The 24099-nt window shown below is 45.1% G+C and overlaps 1 protein-coding gene across 4 annotated transcripts in view; it reads right to left on the bottom strand.

Moving 5' to 3' along the window:
• Positions 1 to 24099, bottom strand: part of LOC145356524 (C-Jun-amino-terminal kinase-interacting protein 4-like) — a 315087-nt gene that overhangs the window by 252444 nt on the left and 38544 nt on the right. For all 4 annotated transcript variants that reach the window (XM_080209269.1, XM_080209264.1, XM_080209266.1 and 1 more), the window contains exon 2: positions 7371 to 7491. In XM_080209269.1, the coding sequence (XP_080065395.1) occupies positions 7371 to 7491 (121 nt within the window). The remainder of the gene's footprint in view (positions 1 to 7370; positions 7492 to 24099) is intronic.

Below are 24099 nucleotides of genomic sequence, written 5' to 3' on the forward strand. Positions count from 1 at the left end.
CAAGATAGAAAGAGAAGACAAAGACCATCAAAAGAAATTAGTGAGGAACAAAGACTTGTTTAACTGGCGATGATCTTTGCGTCGTCAATGGAGACGGGAGGGGTTCTGGAAGATTGGAGGATTGCGGACGTAGTTCCTATTTTCAAGAAAGGGAACAGAGATAGCCCGGGAAATTACCGACCGGTGAGTCTGACCTCAGTGGTTGGTAAGCTGATGGAGAGGCTTCTGAGGGACAAGATTTATGAGCATTTGGAGAGGTTTGACATGATCAGAAATAGTCAGCATGGTTTTGTCAAGGGCAGGTCGTGCCTTACGAGCCTGGTTGAGTTCTTCGAAAATGTGACTAAACACATTGATGAAGGAAGTACAGTGGACGTGGTATACATGGACTTCAGCAAGGCGTTTGATAAGGTCCCCCATGCAAGACTTCTTGTGAAGGTGAGAGGGCATGGGATCCAAGGGCCTTCGGCTTTGTGGATCCAGAACTGGCTTGCCTGCAGAAGGCAGAGAGTGGTTGTGGATGGGTCTTTTTCGGCATGGAGGTCAGTCACTAGTGGAGTGCCCCAGGGATCTGTTCTAGGACCTTTGCTGTTTGTCATTTTCATAAATGACCTAGATGAGGAAGTGGAGGGATGGGTAAGTAAGTTCGCTGATGACACGAAGGTCGGTGGTGTTGTGGATGGTCTGGAAGGATGTCAAAAGTTGCAGCAGGACATAAATAGGATGCAGGACTGGGCGGAGAAGTGGCAGATGGACTTCAACACAGACAAATGTGTAGTCGTCCATTTTGGCAGAACCAATGGGATGAACGAGTACACTATCAAGGGCAGGAGTCTTAGTAGTGTTGAAGAGCAGAAGGATCTTGGGGTCCGGGTCCACAGGACTCTTAAATCGGCCTCGCAGGTGGAGGATGTGGTCAAGAAGGCGTATGGTGTACTGGCCTTCATTAATCGAGGGATTGAGTTTAGGAATCGGGAGGTAATGCTGCAACTTTATAAGACCCTTGTCAGGCCTCATTTGGAGTACTGTGCACAGTTCTGGTCGCCTCAGTATAGGAAGGACGTAGAAGCTATTGAAAGGGTACAGAGGAGATTTACAAGGATGTTGCCTGGACTGGGAGGCATACCTTATGAAGTTAGGTTGAGGGAGCTGGGACTCTTTTCCCTGGAGAGACGAAGGTTGAGAGGCAACCTGATAGAAGTTTATAAAATGTTGAGTGGATTCTCAGAGGCTATTTCCCCGGGTTGAAATGGTCGCTACGAGAGGACACAGATTGAAGGTGCGGGGAGGCAAGTACAGAAGTGATGTTAGGAGTAAGTTTTTCACTCAGAGGGTGGTGAGTGAATGGAATCGGCTGCCGTCAGTGGTGGTGGAGGCAAACTCGCTGGGGTCTTTTAAAAGACTTCTGGATGAGTATATGGAATTTAATGGGATTGGGGGTTATAGATAGGTCTATAGATTGGTAGGTGTTGATGTGATCGGCGCAACTCGTGGGCTGAAGGGCCTGTTTGTGCTGTAGTGTTCTATGTTCTAACTATACCAGTGGGAGGAGGATGGGAGAGCACAAGGCTCACCTGCAATGCTTACTTCATTCACCCATCAAAACAGGCACAATTCTCAACAAGAACTCAGATTTCTTGACTGATTTCTTGACTGTACCTTCATAGGGAGCTTGCACTAAAACATTTCAAAACAAATAACTGCAGATGCTGAGATCTGAAATAAAAACAGAAAACATTGGGAATAAGTAATCGAGTGTCTGGATGAGGGTAATGCAGTTGATGTAGTTTATATGGATTCTAGTGAAGCCTTTGACAAGGTCCCAAATGGGAAACTGATCGACAAGGTTGAAGCACGTGGGATTTAGGGGAACTTGGCGAAATGGATCAGAAACTGACTTAGTAATACGGGTGGTGGTAGAAGGCTATTTGAATGTCCAGTGGCGTACCATGAAAGGATCAGTGCTTGGTCCCTTACTGTTTTTTCTATACATAAATGACATAGATGAGAATGTGGGGGGGCTGATAAGTAAGTCTGCAGATGACACCAAGATTGTAAGGTGGTTAATTGTGAAGAAAATGATCATAGGTTACAGGAAGATATGATGGGTTGGTCAGAACAGTGGCAGATGGTATGTAAACCTGATAATAATACATGCCAGGTGATGCACTTTGGAAGAAGGAAAAGGACAAGGGAGTATTTAATGAATGACAGGATACTAGGAAGCTCAGAGGAACAGAAGGACCAAGGAGTACTTATTCACAGATCCCTGAAGTTGGCAGAGGAGGTGAATGGGGTAGTTAGAACATAGAACAGTACAGCATAGTATAAGGCCTTCAGCCCTCAATGTTGTGCCGAGTTGTGTCCGAACCCAAGATCAAGCTATCCCACTCCCTAACATTCTGGTGTGTTCCATCTGCCTATCCAATAACCGCTTGAAAGTTCTTAGTGTCCGACTCCACTATCACAGCAGGCAATGCATTCCACACCCCAACCACTCTGAGTAAAGAATCTACCTCGGGCATCCCTCCAATATTTCCCACCTTGAGCCTTATCATTATGCCCCCTAATAACAGCTACATCCACCCAAGGAAATAGTCTCTGTACGTCCATCCCACCTATCCCCTTCATCATTTTATAAACCTCTATTAAGTCATCCCTCATCCTCCTCCGCTCTAAAGAGAAAAGCCCCATTTCCCTCAACTTTTCCTCATAAGACTCACCCTCCAAACCAGGCAGCATCCTGGTAAATCTCCTCTGCACTCTCTCCAATGCTTCCACATCCTTCTTACAGTGAGGTGACCAGAACTGAACACAATATTCCAAATGTGGTCTCACCAACGTCTGGTATTGTTGCAGCATTATCCCATGGCTCTTAAACTCAAACCCCCTGCTCATAAATGCTAACACACTATAAGCCTTCTTCATGGCTCTATCCACTTGAGTGGCAACCTTCAGAGATCTGTGGATAGGAACCCCAAGATCCCTCTGTTCCTTCACCTTCCTCAGAACCCCGCTGTTGACCCTGTAATCCGAATTCAAGTTTGTCCTACCAGAATGAATTATCTCGCACTTATCAGTGTTAAAATCCATCTGCCACTTTTTGGCCCAGCTCTGCATCCTATCAATGTCTCTTTGAAGCCAACAAGAGCCCTCCACCCCATCCAACACTCCACCAATCTTGATGTTGTCAGCAAATTTACTAACCTACCCTTCAGCCCCCTCTTCCAAGTCATTGATAAAAATCACAAATAGCAGAGGACCCAACACTGATCTCTGTGGAACACTGCCGGTAACTGGCCTCCAATCTGAAAATTTTCCCTCCACCACCACACTGTTTTCTATGAGATAGCCAGTTATTTATCCAAAATGGCCAAATTTCCTTCCATCCCACACCTCCTTCCTTTCTTCATGAGCCTACTATGGGGAACCTTATCAAACACCTTACTAAAATCCACGTACGCGACACCAACTGCTCTACCTTCGTCTACACACTTAGTTACCTCCTCAAAGAATTCGATCAAATTTGTGAGGCAAGACTTACCCCTCGCAACACCATGCTGACTATCTCGGATTAAGCTGCATCTTTCCAAAGGTATATGGGACACATGTCTTTATCAGTTGTGGCACAGAGTATAAGAGCAAGGAGGTTATGTTGGAGCGGAACAGAACATTGATTAGGCCACAGCTGTTGTACTGTGTGCAGTTCTGGTCACCTCACTATAGAAAGGTTGTGACCGCACACACAGTGACAAAGTGATGAGCACCGTTGTCTTACAGCACCAGGGACCTAGGTTTGATTCCCTGTTTGGGTCACTGTCTGTACAGACAGTGTCTGTATGGGTTTCCTCTGGGTGCTCTGGTTTCCTCCCACAGTCTGAAAGACATGTTGGTTAGGTGCACTGGCCATGCTAAACTCTCCCTCAGTGTACCCAAGCAGATGTTGGAGTAAGGCGACTAGGAGATTTTCACAGTAACTTATTTGCAGTGATAATGTACTTGTGACACTAAACAAACAGAGGAGATTCAACAGAATGTTGCCTGAGATGGAGCATTTGAGTTATAAGGAGAGATTGGATAGGCTTGGATTTTAGAACAGGGAAGTCTGAGGGACATGATTGAGATTTATAAGATTATGAGGGATTTGGACAGGGTGAATAGGAAGCACCTCTTCCCCTTGGTTGAGGGGTCAATCACAAGGGAGTTTAGTTTAAGGGAGAGGGAAAAATGATTCAGAGGGGATTTGAGAGAAAGAAAATATTCATAAGAACATAAGAAATAGGAGCAGGAGTAGGTCATCTAGCCCCTCAAGCCTGCCCCGCCATTCAATAAGATCATGGCTGATCTGTCGTGGCTCAGTTCCACATTCCCGCCCTCTCCCCATAACCCTTAATCCCCTTGCCTATCAAAAACCTATCAACCCGCGTCTTAGATATATTTAGCGAGGCAGCCTCCACCACTTCAACGGGCAGAGAATTCCAGAGATTCACCACCCTTTGAGTGAAGAAGTTCCTCCTCAACTCCGTTCTAAACCACACCACCACCTCCCCACTTTTATCTTGAGGCTGTGCCCTCTAGTCCTACTGTCCTTTCTGAGCGGGAAGAGCCTCTCCACCTCTATCCTATCCATCCCATTCATCATTTTATACGTCTCAATGAGATCTCCCCTCATTCTTCTAAACTCTAACGAGTACAAGCCTAGTTTATTCAGCCTCTCCTCATAGTTTAACCCCCCAACTCCAGTATCAGCCTAGTAAACCTCCTCTGCACTCCCTCCAAGGCCAAAATATCCTTGCTCAAGTGCGGCGACCAAAACTGCACACAGTACTCCAGCTGTGGCCTCACCAGTGCCCTGTACAGCCGCAGCAAGACCTCCCTACTTTTATATTCAATCCCCCTCGCTATGAAGGCCAGCATCCCATTTGCCTTCCTGACCACCTGCTGCACCTGCAGGCTGGGTTTTTGCGACTCATGCACAAGGACCCCAAGGTCCCTCTGCACCGTCGCATGCTGCAGTACTTTGCCATGTAAGTAATAGTCCTTCCTACCATTATTCCTACCAAAGTGGACCACCTCGCACTTGCCAACATTAAATTCCATTTGCCAGTTCCTGGTCCATTCGCCCAGCCTGTCTAGATCCTTCTGCAGACTCTCCACACCCTCCGCACAATTTGCCGTTCCACCAATCTTGGTGTCATCAGCAAATTTCGACACCATACACTCGGTTCCCTCCTCCAGATCTATATAAATGGTAAATAGCTGAGGCCCCAGCACCGACCTCTGGGGCACTCCACTAGTCACCAACCGCCAATCAAAATAGCACCCATTGACCCCCACTCTCTGCTTCCTATTTGACAGCCAATCCCCTATCCACGCTAACACCCTACCCCCAACTCCATGCCCCCTGACCTTCTGTAATAACCTCTTGTGCGGCACCTCATCAAACGCCTTCTGAAAATCAAGAAACACCACATCCACCGGCTCTCCTCTATCCACCGCCTTAGACACATCCTCATAGAACTCCAATAAATTCGTCAAACATGACTTCCCCTTAACGAAACCGTGCTGCGTCTGCTCTATCAAACAATTCTCCTCAGGATGCCTCGCTATTTTCTCCTTGATCATGGATTCTAACATTTTACCTACAACAGACGTTAAACTAACCGGCCTATAATTCCCTGCCTTTTGCCTGCCACCCTTCTTAAACAACGGCGTAACATTAGCCGTTTTCCAATCTTCTGGCACTTCCCCGGAATCCAGCGACGTTTGGAAAATAATCACCAAGGCATCCACTATCACCTCCGCCATTTCTTTCAGAACCCTTGGATGCATTCCATCCGGTCCTGGGGACTTGTCCATAGTCAGTCCCTCCAGTCTGTCGAGCACCGCCTCTCTAGTAACAATAATGTCATTCAGGCCCTCCACTCCTACCATCTTTCCATCGCTAACACCCGGCAAATTATTCACGTCCTCCTCCGTGAAGACCGAAACAAAAAAGTTATTCAATACCTTAGCCATATCCCCATCCCCTACCACTAAGTCCCCCCTCTCATCCTCTCAGGGTCCAACGTTCACCCTAGCCAGCCTCTTCTTTTTATATATTTATAAAAGCTCTTGCTATCCTTTTTTATATTAAGCGCTAGCCCAGCTTCATAGTTTATCCTACCCTTCTTTATCAACTTCTTTATCATTCTTTGTTGATATTTAAACCTCTCCCAGTCCTCTTCTCGCCCACTACTCTTAGCTACTCTAAACGCATCCGCTTTTAATTTAACACTTTCCTTTACCTCCTTCATTATTAGAACATTAGAAATAGGAGCAGGAGTAGGCTATCTAGCCCTTCGAGCTTGCCCCGCCATTCAATAAGATCATGGCTGATCTGAAGTGGATCAGTTCCACTTTCCTGCTTTCTCCCCATAACCCTTAATTCCCCTGTCTATCAGAAACCTATCTACCCGCGACTTAAATATATTTAGCGAGGTAGCCTCCACCACTTCAACGGGCAGAGAATTCCAGAGATTCACCACCTTTTTATCCACAGCTGATTATCTCTCCTCCTACGATCCTTTTTAACCATCGGAATAAATTTCTGCTGAGCACCAAGATCTCCTTAAAGATCCTCCACTGTTCCTCAGCAGATCTACCTTCCAACGCGCTCCCCCAATCAACATTCACCAATTCCTCTCATATCCTACCGTACTCCCCTCTGTTCAAACAAAGGGCACATGTCCGGGAACCCACTTTCTCCTCCTCCATCTGCATCAGAAACTCCACCATACAATGATCACTCTTCCCAAGAGGATCCTTCACCACAAGGTCCCTAATTCTACCCTAATTCACTCAAAGGTTGGTGAGAATCTGGAATGCACTGCCTGAGAAGGTAGTGGAGACTAGAAACTAAGTATCTGGATGAGCAGTTGAAATGTCATAACATTGAAGGATTTGGGACAAGTGCTGGAATTAGTGCAACTTTACTGGTAATTTTGTTGGTGCAGGCGCAATGGACCAAAGAGCCCTTTCTGACAAAAGGCATCTATGAAGACTAAATTAGGGTTAACATGTCAGGTCTGTGCTTTCAGCAAAATCAGATTAGAAAATCACAGATCTGAAACATTAACTCTGTTTCTTCCACCACAGCTGCCGCCTGACCTATTGAGTATTTCCAGCATTTTGTTTATCTCAGCATAATCTTTTCCACGCAACAAATGATAATCTTTATTTCTTACAATTTCCATCGTTATTTTGAATCCACCCCAACCTGAAAAGCCCAAATAACATGCAAGTCTTTATTGCTGAAATATTAGTCTGGGTGTCTCGGTTACTGGCCTAAACTATCTTTTATTCCACAGTACCAGCCTCTGTGTACTTACTCTGATCTGCATAATTTTTTGCTTTGAGTTCAAGCTGCCGTGTCTGTGACTCCAACACCTCCACACGAATCTGCAGGTCTTTCTTCTCCTGCTCTTGAGAATCCTCAAACTCGATGAATTTCTAGGATGACAGAGGAGATACATTTTACATTTTTAATTGCTTAGTAGATATTCTATTTCCGATATATTAGAATAACGCAAGACAAATTTGAGTGCCAGACCTTTTTTTTTAAAAATTATTTATTCACAAGATGTGAGCATCACTGGCGAGACCAGCATTTATTGCCCATGGCCAAATAACTGAGTGGCTTGCTAGATCATTTCAGATGGCAGTTAAGAGCTAACCAAACGTAGGCCAGACTAAGCAAAGGCAACAGATTGACTTCCCTTAAGGATGTTAGTGATCAGATTTTTCTTATGACAATCCAGTAGTTTCATTGTCACCATTACTGATATATCTGGAAGCTCTCTGGATACTTGTCGAGTAAAAGGAACAATATACCTTCAAACCCCTTATTTAATAAGTGAAAATACATAAATCTCAGAGTTTTACAGAAATGTACACGGACTGAGTACAGTATTTAATCTTCTTGGTGCCCTGGTAGTAATATATAGATCTGATTCTGTGCCAAACAAGCTTGTCAGTCACCAGAAAAGAGAAGGTATTTCCTTAGTAAAATTGGAGATATTGCAAGGCACATCAATGACCCCTGGGAACGTAACCTAAAACACTTAAGTGATGTCTGGATGCTTTTAACCTTAAAGTATTACTTACTGTTAATCCATTCCCAGCTGAATGGGTTGATAAATTGAAAAATTAAATCAGCCAATAAATTAAGCAGAAGATCACCAGCAAAAGCATATTTAATGCAGCAAAGTTGAATAGTTATCCAAAGATAGGAAAGGGAGCATGCAAAGCAAATAAATACATTTTTCAACCATCATAAACAGTATTGACCAATTCACAATTTAGGTGCAGTAACCCACAGTAGATACTAAAAGCAGAAAGTAGTAATTTTCATTGTAGCAGCACGTATTGCCATTTCCCTCCCAAGAGAACAATGTTGTATTCCATTTTTAAGTACATAAATGTGGCAACTCTGCACAACATTGTTAACTGATTTACTCATGTGCTGCATACCTTTGTAGCCAATGATATGCAATCCCTTTCAATTATTCCCATTTAAAAGACAATAAATTGGGTAGAAATTGCTCCCATGCCACAGTTTGATTCATTCCTTCCCTTAGGCTAAAGGCATTAAAAGTGGGAAGAAACTCAAATACTCTACCCACTTCCAGAAGACATTACTTATGCAACTTATGTGCACATACTTAGTGCAACCTGCAATCAAATGGTAACATTTCATCATAAAATTATATCCAGAAATGCACCTTGGGCCGGGTGGGGTAGAGGGTGGTGCTTTTCAAACATCTCCGCAAAAACACAGCAATTCAAGTTTAAAATTGTAAGTTTATTTATTAGTGTCACAAGTAGGCTTACATTCATATTGCAATGAAGTTACTGTGAAAATTCCCTTCGGTGCCTGTTCGGGTACACTGAGGGAGAATTTAGCACGGCCAATGCATCTAACCTGCGTATCTTTGGAGCGTGAGGGAAAACCAGAGCACCCGCAGCAAACTCACATGGACAGGCGGAGAATGTGCAAACTCTACACAATGACCCAAGCCGGGAATCGAACCTGGGTTCCTGGCGCTGTGAGGCAGCAGCGCTAATCACTGCACCACCCCAGTAAGCGAAAACTGGGATCGCTACTAAAAACTCCAGACACTCACAATATGACTTCTGCATTCATCACAGAATATCCAATCATTGGATTGTACAAAACAAATGCATCTACACTTTGTACAGAAGTTCATTGGGGAAGAATTTTTTTTTGCTTTTCAAGGGCAGATTACAGACTTTAGGAACATTAAAATGTACTTTTTTAAACCTACTAAAGCAAAGCACTTCCAGCTAACTGAGCTCAGGTCTCTCTTTGCCGAATAATGCATCTTACTCCAAACTGCAAAAACCATGAAGGGAAGTATTCAGTTTGCCATGTTAATCAAGTCCACTGGCTCTCCTCACAGCTCTATAACATTGTCCGCTTCCAGCATTTCTCTGGCTTTTTTATTCATTCACTTGGGTCTCACTGACAAGAACAGCTTTTATTGCCTTTCCTGATACTCCACAGTCCTTTTGGATGATTCCCTTAAAAGGTGCAACATTCATAGAACATAGAACACTACAGCACAAACAGGCCCTTCAGCACACGAGTTGCACCGATCACATCAACACCTATCTATAACCCCCAATCCCATAAAACCCCATATACTCATCCAGAAGTCTTTTAAAAGACCCCAGCGAGTTCGCCTCCACCACCACTGACGGCAGCCGATTCCATTCACTCACCACCCTCTGAGTGAAAAACTTACCCCTAACATCACTTCTGTACTTTCCTCCCCGCACCTTAAACCTGTGTCCTCTCGTAGCGACCATTTCAACCCGGGGAAATAACCTCTGAGAATCCACCCTATCTATTTCACTCAACATTTTATAAACCTCTATCAGGTCGCCTCTCAACCTACGTCTCTCCAGGGAGAAGAGACCCAGTTCCCTCAACCTAACTTCATAAGGCATGCCTCCCAGTCCAGGCAACATCCTTGTAAATCTCCTCTGTACCCTTTCAATAGCTTCTACGTCTTTCCTATAGTGAGGCGACCAGAACTGCGCACAGTACTCCAAATGAGGCCTGACAAGGGTCTTATAAAGTTGCAGCATTACCTCCCGATTCCTAAACTCAATCCCTCGATTTATGAAGGCCAGTACACCATACGCCTTCTTGACCACCTCTTCCACCTGCAAGGCCGATTTAAGAGTCCTGTGGACCCGGACCCCAAGATCCTTCTGCTCCTCAACACTACCAAGACTCCTGCCCTTGATAGTGTACTCGTTCATCCCGTTGGTTCTGCCAAAATGGACGACTACGCATTTATCCACGTTGAAGTCCATCTGCCACTTCTCCGCCCAGTCCTGCATCCTATTTATGTCCTGCTGCAACTTTTGCCATCCTTCCAGACCATCCACAACACCACCGACCTTCGTGTCATCAGCGAACTTACTTACCCATCCTTCCACTTCCTCATCCAGGTCATTTATGAAATGACCTTTATGACAAAACATTATGACATACTTTATGACAAAACATTCCAAACTTCAACAACCTTACACACATTTTTTTAAAAAGTTCCCAATTTCTCTCCTAAGTTAATAATCCATAACCATTCACTCCAGACAAAGGACGTCCATACAATTCCTACACTGCAATAGGCCATTTGGCCCATTCATTCTGCATCGACTCTCCAAGGGAACATCTTACCCAAGCCTACCCACCCCACCTTGCTTCATAATCCCTCATATTTACCGTGGCTAATCTACCTAACTTACACATCTTTGGACTGTGGGAGGCAATCGGAACACTTGGAGGAAACCCATGCAAACACCACAGTCACCAAGTCACCTTGGGTCCCTGGTGCTGAGACAGCAATGCTGGCCACAGTGCCATCTTATTCAAAATATCAAAACCCTTCATAATGTATAAACTATTAAATCACTACAGTGGTCATCGTAACAGCATCTCAAATCTCTCCAAGTAATGATAGTCCCTCTGCTGTGGCTTTCTGTAGGTGAATTCACATTGTATAACTTTGGTCTATTACACATTGTAAGTAATAACCAAATAAATATACTTGCACACCTTAGTGGAAAGGTCAATAACAAGGGGGCATTATTCCTTCAACACCTCATTTTAAAATTGAGGGGATTTGAGGAAAAACTTGTTCACTTAAGCGGTGGTGAGACGCTGGAATGTGGGTGGAATATAGGCGGGAAACCTCATGACCTTCAACAAGTCTGAGGATGAGCACCTGAAACATTCAAGGCAATGGGTAAAGCGCTGGAAAGTTGCTACAGAAGGTTAGGGTGCATGGAATTGGCGGTAAGGTGTTAGCGTGGATAGAGGATTGGTTGTCTAATAGGAGGCAGAGAGTTGGTATCAGTGGGTGCTATTCTGATTGGCGGTTGGTGACTAGTGGAGTGCCGCAGGGATCGGTGCTGGGGCCTCAACTGTTTACCATTTATATAGATGATCTGGAGGAGGGGGCTGAGTGTAGGGTGACGAAATTTGCTGATGACACGAAGATGAGTGGTAAAGCAAATTGCATGGAGGGTGCGGAAAGTCTGCAGAGGGATCTGGATAGGCTGAGCCAGTGGGTGAGGACCTGGAAGATGGAGTATAATGTTAGCAAGTATGAGGTTATCCACTTTGGCAGGAATAATAGTAGGAGGGATTATTATTTAAAAGGCGAAAAGCTGCAGCATGCCACGGTGCAGAGGGACCTGGGGGTCCTTGTGCACAAGTTGCAAAAACCCAGTCTGCAGGTGCAGCAGGTGATCAAGAAGGCGAATGGAATGTTGGCCTTTATAGCGAGGGGGATAGAATATAAAAGTAGGGAGGTCTTGCTACAACTATACAGGGTACTGGTGAGGCCGCAGATGGAGTACTGTGTGCAGTTTTGGTCACCACACTTGCACAAGGATATATTGGCCTCGGAGGGAGTGCAGAGGAGGTTTACTAGGCTGATACCGGAAATGAGGAGGTTGGCCTATGAAGGGAGACTAAATAGACTAGGTCTGTACTCATTGGAGTTTAGAAGGATGAGGGGTGATCTTATAGAGACATAAGATAATGAAGGGGATGGATAGGGTAGAGGTAAAGAGATTCTTCCCGCTTAGAAAGTATAACAGGACTAGAGGACACAGCCTCAAGATAAGTTTTGGGGGGGGGGGGGGGCTGCAGTTTAGATCAGAGTTGACGATGAACTTCTTCACTCAAAGGGTGGTGAATCTCTGGAATTCTCTGCCCGTTGAAGTCGTGGTGGCTACCTCGCTAAATATATTTAAGTCATGGGTAGATAGGTTTTTACTAGGCAGGGGAATTAAGGGTTATGGGGAGAAAGCGGGAAGTGGAACTGATCCACTTCACATCAGCCATGATCTTATTGAATGGCAGGGCAGGCTCGAAGGGCTAGATGGCCTACTCCTGCTCCTATTTTTTATGTACTTAAAGTGAGATTAGTATAAATATAGTCTAGTTTTGTCGGTGCAGACTCCCAAAAGGAGAGTCTGAGAGGAAAGGGAAGCTCTGCCTTTGTGTCTGTGTGTGTCTGTCTCGAGGGGAGGGGCTGGTCAGGTCACCCTCATGCCCGCATGACGTGGGGGAGGGGTGGTGTTTTTAAGTTTATTCATTACTGTCACAAGTGGGCTTAATTAACACTGCAATGAAGTTATCGTGAAAATCCCCTAGTCGCCACATTCCAGTGTCTCTTTGGGTACACTGAGGGAAAGTTTAGCACAGCCAACGCACCTAACCTGCACCTGAAGCACCCAGACGAAACCCACGCAGACATGCACTCTCTTCATAGACAGTGACCCAAGCCAGCAGTTGAACCTGGATCCTTGGTGCTGTGAAGCAGCAGTGCTAACCACTGTGCCACCACGGCCATCAAACCTGCTAGTGACATTCAAAATGATCAGGCTGTTGCCTGCTCTGGGTGAGAACCTGATCGGGCCAGTCATACAAGCTGAATGAATCCCGAGAATCCTTATGCCTGACAGGAATCCCAATTTTCGGCCTACACCCATTCACGTGAACATTGGGATTCCCATAGACCACCTGAAGGAGTCAGAGAAGCAAGCCTTCAATGTGTCAACCAGCCATCAGAGGAACTTCTTTTGGCACTAAATCAAGTTACTGAAACACAAGATTGAGCTCAAAATACAAATATGTTTTTCTTTCAGCTTAACTCGTAGCATTTGTTGCAAAGAAATCGATAAATCAAAAAACACTGCGATCGACACTGTTCAACACTGAGGTTTAATTTTACGTTGTCATTTAAGCATTGTAGCTTGTTTCAAACAACAAATATAAAAAAAGATCCGGTGAGCAATGGGCAAAATGAACATTTTTATTCCCTCAAACAGGCAATTCAAATCCTGAAGTTGAGCTGCACGCAAGCTGTAATTCAGCACAGGCTGATTTTAGCACTTTAACACATCATGGAAACCACACCATGCTTCTGCAGGGTGCAGAGCTGCATAATATTCATAAGAATCGTAAGAACCAGGAGAAGGAATAGAAAATGCAGTCCTCAGGTCTGCTCCACCATTTGATGCAATCAGAGCTGATCTCATCTCAGCCTCAATTCCACCTGTCCTTCAAACCCTTAATAATTAAAAATCTGTCCATCTGTTCCTTAAATTTATTCAAAGTCCAGGCATCCACCACACACTGGGATGGTGAATTCCATAGATTCCACAGTACTATCACTACCTTTGAGAGGAGCAATTTCTCCTCATCGGTTTTAAATTCTCCTAAAACTATGAACTCTTGTTCTAGGTTGCTCTACAACAGGAAACATTGTCTCCATGTCTACTTTGTCAATCTCCTTATCATCTTGTAAACCTCAACTGATTTCCTCTCATTCTTCTAGACTCCAGGGAGCATAGGAATAAACTACCAGATCTATCTCCATAAGAGAAACCCCTCATATTGGAAATCAATCCAGTGAACCACCTTTAAATCAACTCCAGTGCAACTATGGGGCAGCACTGTGTGTGTGTGTGTGTGTGTGTGTGTGTGTGTGTGTGTGTGTGTGTGTGTGTGTGTGTGGGGGGGGGGGGGGGGGGAGAGAGAGAGAGAGAGAGAGAGAGAGAGAGAGACAGTGAGAGTGAGTGTGTGTGTGCGCGCGGCAAGGTAGCATAGTGGTTAGCGCTGCTGCCCCACAGCATCAGGGACCTGGATTCAGTTGCCAGCTTGGATCATTGACTGTGTGGAGTTTGCATGTTCTCCCCACGTCTGCGTGTGTTTCCTCCAAGTGCTCCGGTTTCCTCCCACATTCTGAAAGACGTCCTGGTTAGGTGCATTAACCTAAATAGGCACCGGAGTGTAGTGACTAGGGGTTTTCACAGTAACTTCACTGCAGTGTGTGACTAATAAATAAGCTTTACTTTTACAGATAAAAGCAAAATACTGCAGATGCTGGAATCTGAAACAAAAACAGAAAATGCTGGAAAATCTTAGCAAGTCTGACAGCATCTGTGGGGAGAGAATAGAGCCAATGTTTCGAGTCTAGATGACCCTAAACAGCTCTGATGAAGGGTCATCTAGACTCAAAACATCAGCTCTATTCTCTCCCACAGATGTTGTCAGACTTGCTGAGATTTTCCAGCATTTTCTGTTTCTGTTCCAGTGCAACCACATCCCTCCTCAAATAAAGGGACCAAAACTGTATATTATATGAGCGGTCTCACTAATGCTTTGTACAGTAGTAGCAACACTTCTCTAGTTTTATAGTCTATTTCTTTCGCAATAAATGCCAAGATTCCATTCGCCTTCATTATCTGCTGTACCAACATACTAGTTTTCTGCAATTCATACACAAGGACACCCAGATCCCTCTGCACCAAAGCACTCCGAAGTTTCTCCCCATTTCGATAATTTGCCTTTGTATTTTTCCTAACAAACAGATTACCTCACACTCAATCTGCCAAACTTTGCCCTATTCACTTAACCTATCCATATCCATTTGTAAATTTCTTATTTCATTATAGCAACTTACTATCCTACCTATTTTAGTGTCACCTGCAACTTTGGCCACGGTACCTACTATCCCTCAGCCAAGCCACTAATATAGATTGTAAATAGTTGGCATCTGAGGGCTGAACCCTGTGGCACCCTCACTAGTTACATCTTGCCAACCTGAGAAAGACCCATTTATCCCACTCTCTGCTTTCTGTTGGTTAGTCAATCCTCCACCAAGCTAATAAACTATCTCTAATCCCATGTGAACTAACCTTGTATATTAACCTGTGTGGCACTGTATCAAATGCCTCTTGGAAGTCCAGATATACCAAAGCTACAGGATCATTATCTACGTTGCTTGTTAAATCTTCAAATAACTCTAGCAAAGTAGTCAGACATGATTTACCCTTCATGATACCACATTGACTCTAATGGATTGCATTTTGACTTTCCAAATGTCCTGTTATTCCTTCCTTTATAATGGATTCTAACAATTTCCCAACAACAGAAAACATTTGTTCTTCTTTCTTCCCTATTAAAAGAACAACTATCTTCCCTCCTTTTAAAGTTGATAAGTTGAGACTTTTTATCCTTTAACTCATTCATGGCTGTTTACCAAAAAGACTTTTTCACAGAATCATTAAATCAGATTCAGATGATGGCTGCAGTACAGTTCATAAGTCAAACCTGTGCAGTTTTGGGCGCCGCACCTGCGCAAAGATATTTTGGCCTTGGAGGGAGTGCAGAGGAGGTTTACTAGGCTGATACCGGAGTTGAGGGGGTTGAGCTATGAGGAGACGCTGAATAAACTGGGCTTGTACTCGTTAGAATTTAGAAGAATGAGGGGAGATCTCATTGAGACGTATAAGATGATGAATGGGATGGACAGGATAGAGGTGGAGAGACTCTTCCCGCTCAAAAAAGACAGTAGGACTAGGGGGCACAGCCTCAAGATAAAGGGGAGGCGGTTTAGAACGGAGTTGAGGAGGAACTTCTTCACTCAAAGGGTGGTGAATCTCTGGAATTCTCTGCCCGTTGAAGTGGTGGAGGCTGCCTCGCTAAATATTTTTAAGACGCGGGTTGATGGGTTTTTGATAAGAGAGGGGATTAAGGGTTATGGGGAGAGGGCGGGAAAGTGGAACTGAGCAGCGACTGATCAGCCATGATCTTATTGAATGGCGGGGCAGGCTCGAAGGGCTAGATGGCCTACTCCTGCTCCTATTTCTTATGTTCTTATATACCTCCTCCTTCTGCAGCAAGACAAAGATTAAAAGCAGGGCAGTTGGCATCTGGCATCTGGCATTGTGCATCTTGCATGAAAACTGTAGCTGGAGGAGCTTGGGCCTACAACACCACCTCAGCCGTTACAGCGAAGTCTGCAATTCGGCGACTGCGGGAGCTGAAGGATCAGTGAGCACTGGCTATGGAGTCTAACCCTACCCCCCAGAGATTTATCTGTCAACAAACTTGTTAATAAAATGTTAAAGTAAAAAAAATGCAACAGATTCATTGGTGCCTTCTCATCACTGTTCGTCAATGATATTTGCTGTTATGATACAAGGTTATCAGGTACAAAAATGATCATCTTGAATGCCATGCCTACATCAAATTGTATTAATATAAAATAGTAAAGTAAAAATGTAAAGTTTATTTATTAGTCACAAGTAAGGCTTACATTAACACTGTAATGAGGCCACATTCTGGCGCCTGCTTGAGTCAATGCACCTAACCAGCATGTCTTTCAGACTGTGGGAGGAAACCCACGCAGACATGGGGAGAACGTGCAAACTCCACACAGACAGTGACCCAAGCCAGGAATTGAACCCAGGTCCATGGTGCTGTGAGGCAGCAGTGCTAACCACTGTGCCACCCATTTACCACTTGCTAAATGTGGAAGCACTTTCAATCTTTAAGACTAAACTAATGATTTGCATTTATGCAGTCATTTTATGTAGTGGCATGATGTCAGCCGTGGCTCAGTGGCAGCTTATTTACCCAAGTCAGAAAGCTGTGGGCTCAAGCTCCACTTTGAGCACACTGGCTGACCTCATCTGTAGCAAGGATTCTCCGGTGCCGCTGCAGTGAATGGAAATTTGGCTGAGTGACAACTTCTCAATTCTTGCTGGCAGTGGTAGTAGGTCTTGCGAGACTGGAAAATTCTGGCCATTATCCATACTGTCGAGGTAGTGTTCTATCAGATGAAACATTAAACGAAGATCTGGTTGCTCTCTCAGCTGGACAGAAACAATCTCATACGACTACTTTGAACAGGAAAAGAGCTTTCCACTTTCCTGACTGTGTGGGGTGGCTTCAGTGGGAATTCCCATTGATAGGGTTAAGACCAGAGGATCCCACCGCCAACGAACGGCACAGTGTCACCATGCTGACACCACACCGCAAGTGAATGGGGTGTTGTCTCCCGCTGCCAAGTAAAACACTGAGGAGAGGCCAAAAAACAAAAGAACAAAGTAAATTACAGCACAGGAGCAGACCCTTCAGCCCTCCAAGCTTGCACTGACCATGCTACCTGACAGAATCAAAACCCCCTAACCTTCCAGAGACCATATTCTTCCATTCCCATCATATTCATGTATTTGTCAAGATATCCCTTAAAAGTCACTATTGTATCTGCTTCCAGTACCTTCCCAGGCAGTGAGTTCCAGGCACCCATCATCCTCTGTGTAAAAAACTTGTCTCAAAGTTCTTTTAAACCTTGCCTTCTCACCTTAAACCTATGCCCCCCAGTAACTGACCCTTCCACCCAGGGAAAAAGCTTCTGACTATCCACTCTGTCCATGCCCCTCAATCTTGTAGACTTCTATCAGGTTGCCCCTCAACCTCCATTGTTCCAGTTTCTCTAACATCTCCTCACAGCTATTTTGTCCAGATTAAACTCCACCTGCCATCTCTCCACCCAAGTCTCCAACCGATCTATATCCTGCTGTATCCTCTCATAGTCCTCATCGCTATCTGCAAATCCACCAACCTTTGTGTCATCCGCAAACTTACTAATCAAACCAGTTACATTTTCCTCCAAATCATTTTTATATAAATAGAAACAGCAAAGGTCCCATCACTGATCCCTAAAGAATGCCACTTGTCACAGTCCTCCATTCAGAAACCCATCCACTGTTACTTTTTGTCTTCTAATACCGAGCCAGTTCTGTATCCACCTTGCCAGCTCGTATCTGATCCCATGCGACTTCACCTTCTGGCCCAGTTTGCCTTGAGGGAACTTGTCAAAGGTCTTACTGAAGTCCATGTGGACAACATCCACTGCCCTACTCTCATCAATCATCTTTGTCGCTTCCTCGAAAAACTTGACCAAGTTAGCAAGACACAACCTCCCCTTCACAAAGAATCTCACCCACTGTCTAATTGTGGGTTAACACAGTAAGAAGTTTCACAACACCAGGTTAAAGTCCAACAGGTTTATTTGTAGCAAAAGCCACTAGCTTTCGGAACTTCATTGATGAAGACGAACATCTTGCCAAGGCCATCCCAACACCCCAACTTCTTGACTTCAAACAACTGCACAACCTCAAACAGACCATTGTCCGCAGCAAACTACCCAGCCTTCAGGAGAACAGTGACCACGGCACCACACAACCCTGCCACAGCAACCTCTGCAAGATGTGCCGGATCATCAACACGGATGTCATTATCTCACGTGAGAACACCATCCACCACGTACACCGTACATACTCTTGCAACTCGGCCAATGTTGTCGACCTGATACCCTACAGGAAAGGGTGTCCTGAGGCATGGTACACTGGGGAGACCATGCAGATGCTACAACAATGGATGAATGAACACCGTTTGACAATCACCAGGCAACAGTGTTCTCTTCCTGTTGGGGAACACTTCAGCGGTCATGGGCATTTGGCCTCTGATTTTTGGGTAAGCATTCTCGGAGGCGGCCTTCACGACACATGACAGTGCAGAGTCGCTGAGCACAGACTGATAGCCAAGTACCACACACGAGGACAGCCTCGACCGGGATCTTGGGTTCATGTGGGGAGATCTCATTGAGACGTATAAGATGATGAATGGGATGGATAGGATAGAGGTGGAGAGACTCTTCCCGCTCAGAAAGGATAGTAGGACTAGGGGGCACAGCCTCAAGATAAAGGGGGGGCGGTTTAGAACAGAGTTGAGGAGGAACTTCTTCACTCAAAGGGTGGTGAATCTCTGGAATTCTCTGCCCGTTGAAGTGGTGGAGGCTGCCTCTCTAAATATTTTTAAGACGCGGATTGATGGGTTTTTGATGAGAGAGGGGATTAAGGGTTATGGAGAGAGGGCGGGAATGTGGAACTGAGCCACGACAGATCAGCCATGATCTTATTGAATGGCAGGGCAGGCTCAAAGGGCTAGTTGGCCTACTCCTGCTCCGATTTCTTATATTCTTATGTTCTATCCGTAACCCCCACAACTTGCCTGGACTTGCAAAATCACACTAACTTTCCTGTCTGGAAACAATACACATCTTTTTAGCCTGTGCTTAGTCCTCTCTTCACTCACACTGTCTGTACCTTTAAGACTTGATTAGCTGTAAAGACACTCATTCCAATTATTCATGTAAATTGAGTTTGTGCCTTTGTGTGCCCTGTTTGTAATCAGAAATCCCGCCCACCTGACGAAGGAACAGCCAGTTCTGAAAGCTAGTGGCATTTGCTACAAATAAACCTGTTGGACTTTAACCTGGTATTGAGAGACTTCTTACAGTGTTTACCCCTGTCCAACGCTGGCATCTCCACATCATAATTGTGCATTAGACATAGTAAGTGGACTGCAACGAAACAACTGATAAAAGTGCTTGAAAAAAATGCTTCAAGAAACAGCTTTACAAAAAGTGACAGAGGCCAAAGGTCCCTTCAGCATTGCTGTAATAGAGAGGGGCTGCAGTAGGGAGCATGACAAATTGAAAATGTGCTCTGATTCATGTCATAGGAACCTCTTAAATTTTAAAATGCAGATATTATCAGACTTGGTTCTTGTCATGCTTGGCTGGTATTTAAGAGCAATTCCAACTGCCTGCCGTGAGACATGCCTGATCCCAAATAAACAGCAGAGAGTTCTAAAGATAAAGTGTCAAAATATCCCAATATCAATGCCCTTTGATACTTAATTGGACAAGGAAATTGTCATTTTTATTTGCTTTGAAAATGGAGACAGAGCTAACTGCTCACCAATCAATAAAAGAATAACCAAGGGTCCAATTCTCCTGAATTGGCACTAAATGCCCACACCAGTGGGAAAGCCAGTGTTTCCCGCTGGCAATGGCAGTGTTTTTCAATGGGATTCTTCCACCTGATGGATGCAGATTCATGCAGCTTGTGAATCACAACAGCCAGCCTGACTTTTCAGAGATTGTTTGAAAGCTGCCCTGATTTCCGCAGTCTGAGACAGGTCCCCCTCTCCCGAAAACTCAGAATAGCAACTTTCCAGCTGATCAGGGTATTACCCGTAACTTATCCTCCCCCTGCCCCCACCACTCAAATAACGAGCTGTGAAGGATCCAACATGCCAGGTCCACACTGGCCAGCAACAAAGCATACCTGGTGGGAAAGTAGGAGAATGGCGGAAGACTGCTGAATGGACCATCCAGCTCAGTAATTGTTTTATTTGATAGGAATCCGATCAGGGCCAGTGCCACCCCCACCCCCTCCCCCACAAGGGTCAGTACATTCAGTGCAAGTCTGAAACAATTTGCAGCCCAGGTGATGGGATGGAGGGAGAGAGAGAGAGAGAGAGGTCATTTGATTTTTGATTTGATTTATTATCACATGTATCAGTACACAGTGAAAAGTGTTGTTTCTTGCATACTATACAGACAAGGAACTCCATTCATAGAAAAGGAAATGAGGCAGTGCACAAATGTAGTGTCACAGTCATAGCTAAGGTGTAGAGAAAGATCAACTTAGTGCAAAGTAGGCCCATTTAAAAGTCTGATTGCAGCACGGAAGAAGCTGTCCTTGAGTCGGTTGGTACGTGACCTTAGACTATCTTTACCCTGACAGAAGATGACGGAAGAGAGTATGCCCCATGTGCATGGGGTCCTTAATTATGCTGGCTGCTTTTCCGAGGCAGTGGGAAGTGTAGACAGAGTCAATGAATGGGAGGCTGATTTGCATGATGGACTGCGCTTCGTTCATAACTCTTTGTAGTTTCTTTCAATCTTGGGCAGGGTAGAAGCCATACCAAGCTGTGACACAACCAGGTCAACAGCCATGACCACACAAACTATTGAGTAGCCTACATCATTTCAGTTGGTTTCTTGGGCAAATTGAGGAGGAATTTCTTAATTTTTCTATGTTCTATGTTAAGTCCAGATTCAGTGTTAGAACATAAGAACATAAGAAATAGGAGCAGGAGTAAGCCACCTAGCCCCTCGAGCCTGCCCTGCCATTCAATAAGATCATGGCTGATCTTGTAGAGGTTCAGTTTCACTTATCTGCCCGCTCCTCATAACCCTTAATTCCCTTATTGATCAGAAATCTATCTACCCATGACTTAAACATTTTCAACGAGGTAGCCTCCACCACTTCAATGGGCAGAGAATTCCAGAGATTCACTACCCTCGGAGAAGAAGTACCTCCTCAACTCTGTTCTAAACTGACCGCCCCTTATTTTGAGGCTGTGTCCTCTCGTTCTTGTTTCCTTTCTAAGTGGAAAGAATCTCTCTGCCTGCACCCCATGTAGCCCCTTCATTATCTTATATGTCTCTATAAGATCACCCCTCAGCCTTCTAAACTCCAATGGGTACAGGCCCAATCTACTCAATCTCTCTTCATAAGCTAAGCCCCTCATCTCTGGTATCAACCTGGTGAACCTTCTCTGTACTCCCTCCAAGGCCAAAATATCCTTTCACAAATAAGGGGACCAAAAATGCACACAGTCCTCCAGTTGCGGCCTCACCAGTACCCTGTACAATTGTAACAAGACCTCCCTGCTTTTATATTCTATCCCCCTCATGATAAAGGCCAACATTCCATTTGCCTTCTTGATCACCTGCTGCACCTGCAGACTGAGTTTTTGCGATTCATGCACAAGGACCCCCAGGTCGCTCTGCACAATAGCATGTTGTAATTTTTCACCATTTAAATAACAGTCCATTTTACTATTATTCCTTCCAAAGGGGATAACCCCACACTTGCCAATGTGCCGGATGATTGGAAAACGACTAATGTTACGCCGTTGTTTAAGAAGGGTGCCAGGCAAAAGGCGGGGAATTATAGGCTGGTTAGTTTAACGTCTGTGGTAGGTAAAATGTTAGAATCTGTCATTAAGGAGGAAATTGCGAGGCATCTTGAAGGGAATTGCTTGATAGAGCAGACGCAGCACGGTTTCATTAAAGGGAAGTCGTGTCTGACAAATTTACTGGAGTTCTATGAGGATGTGTCTAGGGAGGTGGATAGAGGAGAGCCGGTGGATGTGGTCTTTCTAGATTTTCAGAAGGCGTTTGACTAAGTACCTCACAAGAGGTTATTGCAGAAGGTCGAGGGACATGGAGTTGGGGGTAGGGTGTTAGCGTGGATAGAGGATTGGTTGTCAAATAGGAGGCAGAGAGTGGGGGTCAACGGGTGCTATTCGGATTGGCGGATGGTGACTAGTGGAGTGCCCCAGGGGTCGGTGCTGGGGCCTCAGCTTTTTACCATTTATATAGATGATCTGGAGGAGGGAACCGAGTGTAGGGTGTCGAAATTTGCTGATGACACCAAGATTGGGGGAACGGCAAATTGTGCGGAGGGTGTGGAGAGTCTGCAGAAGGATCTAGATAGGCTGGGCGAATGGGCCAGGAAATGGCAAATGGAATTTAATGTTGGCAAGTGTGAGGTGGTCCACTTTGCTAGGAAGAATGGTAGGAAGGACTATTACTTATGGGGAGAAAAACTGCAGCAGGCGACGGTGCAGAGGGACCTCGGGGTCCTTGTGCATGAGTCGCAAAAACCCAGCTTGCAGGTGCAGCAGGTGGTCAGGAAGGCGAATGGGATGCTGGCCTTCATAGCGAGGGGGATTGAATATAGAAGTAGGGAGGTCTTGCTGCAGCTGTATAGGGCATTGGTGAGGCCGCAGCTGGAGTACTGTGTGCAGTTTTGGGCGCCGCACCTGCGCAAAGATATTTTGGCCTTGGAGGGAGTGCAGAGGAGGTTTACTAGGCTGATACCGGAGTTGAGGGGGTTGAGCTATGAGGAGAGGCTGAATAAACTGGGCTTGTACTCGTTAGAGTTTAGAAGAATGAGGGGAGATCTCATTGAGACGTATAAGATGATGAATGGGATGGATAGGATAGAAGTGGAGAGACTCTTCCCGCTCAAAAAAGACAGTAGGACTAGGGGGCACAGCCTCAAGATAAAAGGGGGGCGGTTTAGAACGGAGTTGAGGAGGAACTTCTTCACTCAAAGGGTGGTGAATCTCTGGAATTCTCTGCCCGTTGAAGTGGTGGAGGCTGCCTCGCTAAATATTTTTAAGACGCGGGTTGATGGGTTTTTGATAAGAGAGGGGATTAAGGGTTATGGGGAGAAAGCGGAACTGAGCAGCGACAGATCAGCCATGATCTTATTGAATGGCGGGGCAGGCTCGAAGGGCTAGATGGCCTACTCCTGCTCCTATTTCTTATGTTCTTATGTTATACTCCATCTGCCAGATCCTCGCCCACTCACTCAGCCTACCCGTGTCCTCCATGCAATTCGCTTTCCCACTCATCTTCATGTCATCAGCAAACTTTGTTACCCTACACTCAGCCCCCTCCTCCAGATCGTCTATGTGTTTGGTAAACAGTTGAGGCCTCAGCACCGATCCCTGCAGCACGCCACTGGTCACCACTGCCAACCAGAAAAGCATCTATTTATTCCAACTCTCTGCTTCCTGTTAGATAGCCAATCCTCAATCCACTAACACATTACTCCCAACTCCGTGTACCTTAATCTTCTGTAACAACCTTTTGTGAGGCAATTTATCGAACGCCTTCTGGAAACCTATAAACACCACATCCACCGGTTTCCCTCTGTCAATCATCCCTTGTACGAGTAGGGTACGAGTGCAGGTTAATGTTGAGGACATTCATCTAGTTAAAGGAGTAGAGG

This window comes from Carcharhinus amblyrhynchos, chromosome 21, assembly GCF_965287045.1.
Source record: "Carcharhinus amblyrhynchos chromosome 21, sCarAmb.v2.hapA, whole genome shotgun sequence".
Classification (NCBI taxonomy): Eukaryota; Metazoa; Chordata; class Chondrichthyes; order Carcharhiniformes; family Carcharhinidae; genus Carcharhinus; species Carcharhinus amblyrhynchos.